At 60.0% G+C, this 9,812-nt stretch overlaps 1 protein-coding gene across 2 annotated transcripts; it reads left to right on the forward strand.

Moving 5' to 3' along the window:
* The first annotated feature begins 220 nt into the window (after positions 1–220).
* ADAD2 (adenosine deaminase domain containing 2) lies at positions 221–6,121 on the forward strand. 2 transcript variants are annotated; one of them, XM_042920500.1, is made up of 11 exons: positions 223–686; positions 795–938; positions 3,562–3,702; positions 4,023–4,070; positions 4,162–4,287; positions 4,380–4,530; positions 4,624–4,791; positions 4,920–5,149; positions 5,264–5,492; positions 5,749–5,869; positions 5,953–6,121. In XM_042920500.1, the coding sequence occupies exons 1-11, from the start codon at positions 476–478 to the stop codon at positions 6,055–6,057; spliced, it is 1,674 nt and encodes a 557-aa protein (XP_042776434.1). In that variant the 5' UTR covers positions 223–475; the 3' UTR covers positions 6,058–6,121. The 2 variants fall into 2 exon arrangements, with proteins under 2 accessions (XP_042776433.1, XP_042776434.1); XM_042920499.1 differs by having other exon boundaries at positions 221–938.
* Positions 6,122–9,812: the final 3,691 nt, after the last annotated feature.

The raw sequence follows: 9,812 nt of genomic DNA on the forward strand, positions 1-9,812 counted from the left end.
AAGGACTCACGCAAGCTTATTGGTTGGGGGCGGTCTGGTGTGATGAGTGTAGTTGGGGGCATCTTGGGGCGGGAGCAAGGGTGAGGCTGTGCATGCGCATCCCCAGGCCCCTTCCCTGGTCTTCACTTCCAGGACCACTCGGGGTTGGGAGAACACGTAACGGGAACCTCGCTCCCCTTCCTCCCCTCCAGACTTCTTGCTTGAAGTCCCCCCCGCCAGGAAGGGCGAGATCGCTCAACCAGGGCCCCGCATCCTGGCCGTTGAGATCCAGGAGGCTGGCCTTCCAATTGGCTGGGCAGGCTGTCCGACATAGCCCTGCAGGCTCTCATTGGCCAGCAGCGAGGTGGGGGCGGGGCTTGCCAGGCAAAGTCCGCGGAGCCCCGTGCTCCTCACGTGAAGCCGCGCCAACGCGCGTAAAAGGGCGCAGTCAGAGCGAGATTGGGTCAGCTGTCCCCTCGGGTCCCCGCGTTCAGCCATGGCTTCAACAGCCGGCGCCGCCCCAGGCACGGATGACGGCGGCCGCAGGAAGCCTCGCCTGGCGGCGTCGTTGCAAATCAACCCCAGGCCCAGCCCCTGGCAGCCCTCAGCCACCCTGGGCCAAGACCCCTGGGAGCCCGCGGTCGCCCCCAGTGCGGAGAACGACGACGACAGGGACGGGCAGCCCCAGGCCTCGGCAGCACTGGACGGTGGGCCCAGGGCGGGGACCGGAGTCAGGGAGCTGGGGGCAGCCCGGGCACGGGAAGACTTGGGGGCACGGATGGGGAGGTCCCCCAGGGTCTCTGTCCTGCCCGCAGGGCCCGCCGGGGACCTCCAGAAGGCGGCCGGACAGCTGGGCCTGCAGCTCAAGGACCCGCCGCCGGGCCAGGCCGTGGCCTTGCTCACGCAGTATGCAGCCAGTCTGGGCGTCTCCCTGGTCTTCCGAGAGGACCAGACGGCAGGTGAGGCCCCGAGGCCCGCGATCGCAGCGCTCCCTGGGTGGAGGAGGGACCGTGAGCTGGGCCTGAGCCTGGAGCCCGCCTGCTGGAGACCTGCTGTGAGCCCCCCCCAGACATCCAACTGGCGAGGTCTCAGCAAGTCGCCCTCTGAAAGTTCCGACAGGTTAAGAGATTTGGCCCAGGTCACCCAGCCTTTCTGCACTGTTTTTTTCTGAGGGCCAAGCCCATGCAATTATAGTTGCCATGCCGACATTGTAGCTCCCAGAGTGACTTCTCAAGCCCAGTGTGATCATGGCAGCCCTGGATGGAGCTGTATTCCTTACCCTGTCCTTTCCTCTTCCTCAGTGTATCCCACCCCCCCCCCCCCACCTCCGACACAGACACACAGAGCAGGACCCCAGGTCCCAAAACCAGGTTCCCTTATGCCAGAGCATTCCCAGTTTCTAAGGAGATGGTAAGAGAGTTATCTGTCCAGCTGTTGGGTGCGTTTGTACAACTGCCAAAGAGAACCCCAAGTGAATAGCCCAAAAGGTACCGTATTAAAAACGTACTTGGGTCTTCTTTTCATCATGGGTGGTAAGGCAGCAGGCGTGGAAATGACCGTCAAAGAGGAAGAAGTTCAGATCCGTAGGAAAAGGAGACAGACCTGACCACATAGGGCCACAGGGGACAGGACCATAACTGGTTGGGAGGCAGAAAGGGGGGGAGAGAAAAACGCAGGGCCTTTGTTGGGGTTTTCTTGGGAAGGAATGGTTGAGGCAGGGTAGGTACGCTGGGTAAGCCTAGGATTGTGCAAAGCAAGGCACTGAGTAAGTTTTGGGCTTATGAGGGGATCCCTACTTGCCCAGTACCTGTCCGTGGGGTGATCTAGGGTTGGTGGCCGGGGTATGAGCTCTGGATTGGTTGGTTTCTGTGTCAGAGGTGCGTTTGCAGGGAAGTGGTTTGTCCTCTCTAGGAGTTAGCCAGTCCTAGGAGAGGCAGTCTCCAGGATCAAAGCCCCAAATTCAGAAGCATCAAGAATGCAGAAAATAAGAAGACGGGTTCAGCACAGACGATCATAGCTCACCTTCCTGGGTCCTGGGCCATGAGCCAGGCCCCTGTTGGAAGGGCTTCGGCCACATGAACTCATTGAGCGTTCATGACTACTCCTTAAGAGAGGCATGGTCTTGTCCCCACGTTACAGACGGGAAGGCTGAGGCCAGAGAGGCTGTAGCCGATTTGCACTGTGTGAACCACTGGGTTATATCGCCTCTCCCTTCTGCTTAGGATACCCCTGCCCCTTGTTTATGTGGGTGGGCGCTATTTTTAGTTCTAGCTTTTATTTGGTAACATTGTAAGGAATAGTAAGGAAGAGCTCCTAGAAGCTCTTCACCGAGATCCAGTTAGCCTTTTCACCTTCGTTTTGTGGATGTCTCTCTCTCCCCCTCTTAATGTATCTATAAATACATTATTTTTTTTTCTGACCAAAGTTAGTTTACCCCTTGAATGCCTAAGTGTATTTCCTGAGAACAAGGACATTAGTTTACATAACGACGGCGAGTGATCAAATTCGGGAACGAGAACACTGATGTAATGTTGTAACCTAACGACCACTCACACCGGCGTTTTGCCGGTTGTCTCGGTAATAACCATTTTCGCACGCGGCGTGACCTGTCGTGGAGCTGCCACGTCTCTTCAGTCTCCTTTTATGTAAAACCACTCCCCGGCCCGTCTTTGTCTCCAGGAAAAATTGATGTTTTTGGAGACTAAAGGCTGGTGGTTTCGTGGAAAGTCCTACCATTTGGGTTTATGTGTCTCCCCGGGACCGGGTTCAGGTTATGATTCTGGGCACGAGCGCACGTGGTAACCTCCTGTCCTTGGCTGCACCAAGGGGTGCACCGGGAGGCCTGTGCTCTGTCCCACCATGGGCACCGTTAGCTGGCGGGGGAGGCCTGAGTGCAGGCGGGGTTGAGGGGAGGGGGGTGGTCCGCCAGGTGTCTTCACTTGCCCCATTGTGGTCAATCCGGCCCCGGGAGCTTCTCCGATGCCAGGGCTCCTCCTGCACCCGCCAGGGGGCATTCCGGATGTCCTCCCACAGGGAGTGAATCTCTGCCCTAAGGCTCCTGCAACAGGAGTCCCGACCTCGGCTCGTCGCAGGCAGCCCGGTACTTGGAAACGGATTCCTCTCTTAAAGAAGGAAGACGTTTTAGCCAAGAAAGAGAAAGCGTGCTGCCGACCAAGGAGCAGAATCGGCGAGCAAATAAAACCATTTGATGCCGTGCGTGAACGCGGGGCTTTGAACACAAGCCCTTGGCCACGGTCCCCAGAACGAAATCCGTTCCTCGTGCAGGACTGCCGTGGATCCACACTGCACGTTTGGAGTGCCTTCAAACGTGTTGTATTTTGTGGTAGTCTTTTTAATATCGCTACTCATTTTTCACGTGTCATTATGTCGTTTGTAGTGAATGCCCCCCTCTTTTATTTTTCGTGGTTTTCTTTTGTGGCAAAATTGCCCGACGGCCAGTAGGTGGCAGTGAGGGTAGGGGTGGGGTGAGGAGGAAGCGGCTGAGGGGGGCCGTGGCTCAGGTGGGCCCCCTGGGGGATGGACCGTGGGCTCGCAGCTTCACCCCCCTCCCTCCTTCCTCAGACCCCTGCCTCCCCTTCTCCGCGTGCGCAGAGGTGGATGGCCTGCTCTGCCCCTCGGTCAAGGCCAGCAGCAAGCCGGAGGCCAGACAGCAGGCGGCGCTCTCCGCCCTCAGCTACATCCGGAGTCAGCTGGGGAGCCCAGGTGAGGGGGGCCGGTGACCCCAGTGGGGGCGTGTGCACGGTTGGGGTGTCACAGAGACCATCTGGGCATCAGGACCTGGCCTGTGGGGAGCCGGGGAGCGGGATGTGAGCTGACCCCTGCCCTAATTCCTTTGAAGCCTGCCCCCCACCCTGGGGGTGCAGGGCCGGCCGGCCGGCCGGGGGCAGCCCAGGAATTTGGGGTTTCTGGAAGATGATCCGATCACACTCCCACCGATGGAACTTCTTGGCTTCCAGAAGGACAAAAAACCGGAGGGCAGGCGCTGGTACCCATGGCAACCTGCCCCCTTGTCTCTCTTCCAGAGTCCCCAGAGACCCCCAGCAGGCTTCCACTCGATCCTCTGAGTGTAGGTAGGTGGGCCCCCATTGACCCGGCCCCCGTGGTGAGGAGAGGGGCACAGCCTGCGGGGCCCCCACCTCCCCCTCCCCCCCCCACGTGCAGAGAACATCCTGACCCACGAGCAGCGCTGCGCGGCCGTGGTCAGCGCCGGCTTTGACCGTCTGGTGGACAAGACCTCCCCATACTGGGCCTGTAAGGGCACTGTGGCTGCGGTCATCCTGGAGAGAGGTAGGGCTTGCCCCGCCCCGCAGCCTGCAGCCCCCACCCCCCTCCTGGGCCCCCTGCCTTGGCTGGCACGTCTCCGCCCCCTCGCCTTACAGAGGTCCCCGGCGCCAGGGGCCATGCCAAGGAGGTCTACCAGCTGGTGGCGCTGGGTACGGGCAGCAGCAGCTGTGCCCGCCGGCTGCAGTTCTCGGGCCGGCAGCTCCACGACGGCCACGGGCTGGTGGTGGCCCGCCGGGCCCTGCGCAGGTGAGGGGTGGGCAGGGCAGGCACTCAGGGGCAGCCCCGGGGCAGGACGCGGGGCCCCACGGCCCCAGCTGCTTCGCCACCTGCCTCTCCCAGGTTCTTGTTCCGGCAGCTCCTGTTGGCGACACAGGGTGGCCCCAAGGGCAAGGAACGGTCGGTACTGGCCCCCCAGCCTGGGCCCGGGCCCCCCTTTGCCCTCAAGCCCCGGATCTTCCTGCACCTGTACATCAGCAACACCCCCAAGGGAGCTGCTCATGACGTCTAGTATGTTGGGGGTCCGGGGTGGGGGGGGTCCCTCGGTCTGCCTGCATCGGGGAGGGCAGGATGGGGGGGCTAGGAGGACAGCCCTGACTCTCGCGTCCGGTGCCTGCGCTCCCCCTGCCCCCCTGCAGCCTCCCACCGTCCGCTGAGGGCAGCCTCCTGCACAGCCCGTCCTCCCGCATGCAGGCCCACATCTGCGGGGAGCTGAGGCCCGTGAGCTACGTAGCGCCCGCCCTGCACGACACCCACGTGGGCTGCCTCTCCACCAGCGACAAGCTGGCACGCTGGGTCGTGCTAGGGCTGGGTGGCGCCCTGCTCGCCCACTTCCTGCCTCCCCTCTACGCCACCAGCCTTGTCCTGGGTGAGGCCCCTGGTGGGGGAGGGGGCGGCGGGGGGAGCTGTGGTGAGGGTGGAAGGTGGGCTGGGGGTGGGGTGTGTGTGACTCAGACCTCGTTCCGTGCCTCTGTCCCCACAGCCGACCCCTGCCACGACCCCCCAACTCTGAGCAGGGCCATCCACACCCGGCCCAACCTAGACGGGGTCTTGGGGCCCTATGCCCGTACCACGCTGCACCTGTTTGCAGGGCCCCCTGTGGCCCCCTCGGATCCTACCCCCAGTGCCTGCCATGGCCTGAGCCTCAACTGGAGCCTGGGGGACACCGACGTTGAGGTTGTGGATGTGGCCACCGGGCGTGTGAAGGCCGAGTAAGAAAGGCCGATGGGCGGGCTGGTGGTGAGGGGTCCCTGTCTCCCTGCCCACGGGGAGGGAGAGTATATCTGGTCCCCAGCTTGGTTGTAGTCCTAGCTCTGGGACCGTGGCCGGTGCTGCCATTACCCACCCTGTGACACCCGCGAACCCAAGATCACCAGGGCGAGAAAGGAGGTGGCAGGAGAGGCGTGGCGCGGGCCTGATAGTCTTTCTGCCATCTGGGATTTTCACACCTCCTCTCTCCAACTCCAGGACCTCCCTCGGGCCTCCCTCCCGCCTCTGCAAGGCAGCCTTTCTCCGGGCCTTCCGCCAGGCTGCCAGAGCTCTCGGGAAGTCCTGCCTCCTGGCCTTGAAGACCTACGAGGCAGCCAAGGTCAGCGCCTTGCCACCCCTGTAGCCCCTGGGTCCCGCACCCCCAGCAGGCACGCGCCCCCCCACTCTCCTGTCCTGTCCTAGGCCGGACCCTACCAGGACGCTCGCAGGCAGCTGTCTCTCCTCCTGGACGAGCAGGGCCTGGGGGCTTGGCCCTCAAAACCACTCGTGGACAAATTCAGAGACTGAAACCGACCTGCTGAAGCGGACGAGGTCCCCGAGCCAAGCTGGACCCTGCTGTCTCTGGGGAAGGGTGGGGGGGGGGTGCACGGGGCGCTGGGGGGGATGCATGGGAGAAATTGGGGTTACAGGGAGGAGCCTACAGGGTGGGGGGTGGGGACTATGGCACACCGGGATTTAAATAAAAGTGCAGTTTCTGGGGGATTCTAGCTGTTGCTGGGTTTTTTTGGGGAGGAGGGGGTCACCTGCAGCCCTCTCGCTTCCAGATTTATGAGTGGGGCGGGGCCCCCTAGCAAGCAGAGAGGGCTTCCAAGGAGTTGGACAAGATGGAAAGTTTTTCTACAAGGAGGGGAAGAGCAAGAATGTTATTAGCAAACAAAAAAAACAAAAAAGGATTATCCCAGGCATGGAACTTTCTAGGGGCAGAAGCAAAGTGTCTTATCATTCGGATTACCTCCTCTTTCTTTGGGGGGTAGAGAGGACCCAGGTCGCCGACTCACTGGCTCTGGTTGAAAAATTCCTGACTGACCAGTTAAGGCTACCTTTCTAGGGAGAGTGAAACTGCCGTGAGATTATGAATTAAACCCCAAACCTCGGTGTGGGAACTCAGGCTAAGCGACTCCATATTGGGCCTGTGGTTTTTGTAAACACAGAGTCACTTTATTGTGGTGCCAGCTGTGGCTCAGTCCTGCCTGCCTGCTCCAGGGGAGGCCGGGACTGGGGACCCTAAATCCCATGACTGGGGTCCTTCTAAGAGGAGACACAGACACACAGAGGGAGGAGGCCGTGTGGACACGGACGATGAGACGCCAGCGCTGGGACCACAAGCCAAGGAACGCCGAGGATGGCCAGCTGCTACCAGAACCGGGAGGGAGGCGCGGGCTGGTTTTGTCCCCAGAGTTTCCGGAAGGAACCAGCCTCTGCCGGCATCTTGACCTCCGACTTCCGGCCTCCAGAGCCGGGAGGGAATAACTGTCTAAGTCACCGAGGGTGGGGTACTTGTTATGGCAGCCCTGGGGAGCTGACGGAGGGGGTCGTGCAGAGCAGGGCTCCTTCGGTGCTGCCCCAGCTGTTCCGCCTGGGTGAATGGAGGGATTGCCTGGGCCTGCGGGCCTAGCAGGGCCTGGTGGGCGTTTTTCCTCGCTTTCCCTCCAGGGGGCTGCAGGGAGACCGCGGAGGGGGGGCTCTCAGGTGCCCTGAGGGCCTCGGGAGGGAAGACCATCCTCGCACCCGCATGTGTCTGGACACCTGGGCACCCCGCCAGCCTGGACAGTGTCCACGGAACAGGTGCACGGGCCACTGGGATGTCTGGAGACCTGGGGCCAGGGATGGCTGAAATCATGCCGCCCCCCCCCTTCCCCGGCCCCACACACCCTGCGGCCCGAGGCTCCCTGCACCCACAGCCCTTTTAAGGCTCAGGACCACAGACTGCTCCCCCGGGTGGGCCTTGGAAAGCTGGGTCAACGGGGCCAGGCCAGTGCTGATGCTGAAATCCTGGCACGGTGTCCCCTCCCTCCGGACCACCCCTCTGCCCCCGGGTGTGTGTGGCCTCTGCCAGCCACTTAACCTGAGCGAACTTGGGTCACCGCATCTAGACAAGTAATCAGGAGGGCTGCCTGGTGGTGGTCTCGAGGTGGGAGGTGCAGTTGAAAGAAAGCGGTCCAGCTGGTGTGATTGCAGAACACCCAGGAAGCTGCTGGGGGGAGGGGGAGGGGAGGAGAGGAGCAGGGAGGGAAGGGGAGGGGAGGAGAGGAGCAGGGAGGGAAGGGAAGGGGAGGAGGAAAGGAGGGAAAGGGAGGGGTAGGGAAGGAGGAAGGGAGGGGAGGGGAGGGGGTGGGTGGGGAGGGGCTGCCTTGGCCCCTGGTGCTCAGGAATGCGCTTGTGCCCAGGGAAGTTTGAAGCAGGGGGGAGGCCCCAAGCTCCGGTTATCTTATTTGCCCGAGGAAACTGCTGGGTAATTTACCCGTTAGGCATCATTTCTCTAAAAGTAAACTTCTCAGGGGCCGACTCTGAAATAATGATTTCTCTTGGTTACTGTTTTCAGGGACGAGAGGATTTTTAAAACACCCAAGCCTATTAATTAGCCCGTTTATTACACGTTGTTGTCCCCAGGAGATAATTTAAATTGATTTACTTCTTGTACCCCGGCGGTGCCTACAGTAGCCACCCCACGCTGCAGTTTCATGCAATGAGGCTTTTGATTTCCATCCATCACATAATCACTGGGTAAACAAGTTATTCAAAGTGACGTTAACTCTGTTGTGTTCTGCTAAGTAAGGAACATTTGTTCCCGCGTGGCATAAATCTGCCTGTCCGAGCCCTTCCTCCCAAGACAGTCCTCACTTCGCACAGCGAGGACGATGACGAAGGCTGCTTTGGAAATGGAGAGTCTGTTCATGTCTTCTTGGCCTGATCCCCTGGGGGTGAAGTTTTGCCCCCGTATTTAAATCGCGAGGTGATGTAATCTAGCTGGGCACGACTCAAAGAAAGCCCCCCCCCCCCCCCCGCAAGTGAGTCAGCCACTGATGCCATAGTCTGTGGGGATCTCCGTGGTTGAACTGGGAAGGTAGCAGGGTGGTGTGCCTGGCTCTCGGCTGTTGTCAGACCTGTCTTGCTCCCAGCTCCCAGAGGTGGCCCCCCGTTTGTTTCTCCCGGTGTCCCCGGGCAGGGGTCTCCCACATAGAAGATCCCTGATAAACCAGCATTGAATGGAAATGAATCAATTATAGGATGTCCTCTTTACAGGGGTTGGTTCCGGAGAGAGAATAGAAACCTCATGCTCGAGTATGATGTCAGACGAGATTCTGAAATTTTCCATTTAATTGTGGCCCGGCTCATGATCTCACAGTTGGGGAGTTCGAGCCTCGCTGACGACACAGAGCCTGCTTGGAATTCTGTCTCCCTCTCTCTCTCTGCACCTCCCCCGCTTGCTCTATCTCTACCAAAATAAATAAACTTAAAAAAAAAAATGGGCCATCACAGAGGCTGATGGCTCTGAGATGTATGTACAGGACTGAACAAGTGTCTTGGGGCCATTAGGAAAGAAAAACATTTCATTGCCTAGAGTTGGTGCTGGTGGAGAAGACAACACGTGTGGATGTCGGTCCCGGCCAACGTGACTGGGGACAGAGGCTCCTTACCCCTGCCAGAGCCAGCGGCCAGGGTTTGGTGTGGACCTCTGACCTGAGGACGCCTTTACGAGCTGCTACAGGAAACGGGATGCAGGGTGGACCAAACGCTGTGACATACAACCCCTCAATTTCCGTGGCTTACTCGGGAGAAACTCTTCTCCCGCTGGTGCAATTGACGCAGGGGATTAGATGGGCATCTTGGGGCCACACCACTTAGGGCAGGGCCAGCAAACTTTCCATAAAGACCCAGAAAGTAAATATTTCCACTTGTGGGCCTACGGTCTCTATTGCAACAACTTGGCTCTGTGGTGATAGCCCCCAACGCACTGTAGGCAATGAAAGGGCCGTGTGTTTCAATAAAACTTTATTTACAAAAACAGGAGAGGCAGATGTAGTTTACTGACGCCTGGCTTAGGGCCTGGAGTATTGCTCTGAATCTGCAGGGCTCGTGGGGTGAGGGCAGGAGGGAAAGCATAGAGGACCGTGTAGCCTCGTGCCACAATGGCGCACACCCTTTCCACCACATTCCACCAACCGGAACCTTGGCCGTGGCTCCCCTACCTGCAGGGAAACTGGAAATGTGGAAGAGGACTGGATGTTGGCAAGCCTGTGGCAGCCTCCGCCTCCGGCCCC

The sequence above is a fragment of the Panthera leo genome, chromosome E2 (assembly GCF_018350215.1).
Source record: "Panthera leo isolate Ple1 chromosome E2, P.leo_Ple1_pat1.1, whole genome shotgun sequence".
Classification (NCBI taxonomy): domain Eukaryota; kingdom Metazoa; phylum Chordata; class Mammalia; order Carnivora; family Felidae; genus Panthera; species Panthera leo.

What these genes read in the sequence shown, in the direction of transcription:
- ADAD2 (XM_042920499.1), top strand. Translation starts at nt 476, where the DNA reads ATGGCTTCAACAGCCGGCGCCGCCCCAGGCACGGATGACGGCGGCCGC. An exon ending in CCGAGAGGACCAGACGGCAG is followed by an intron (nt 939 to 3,561) that starts GTGAGGCCCCGA and finishes CTCCTTCCTCAG; the next exon opens with ACCCCTGCCTCCCCTTCTCC. An exon ending in GAGTCAGCTGGGGAGCCCAG is followed by an intron (nt 3,703 to 4,022) that starts GTGAGGGGGGCC and finishes TCTCTCTTCCAG; the next exon opens with AGTCCCCAGAGACCCCCAGC.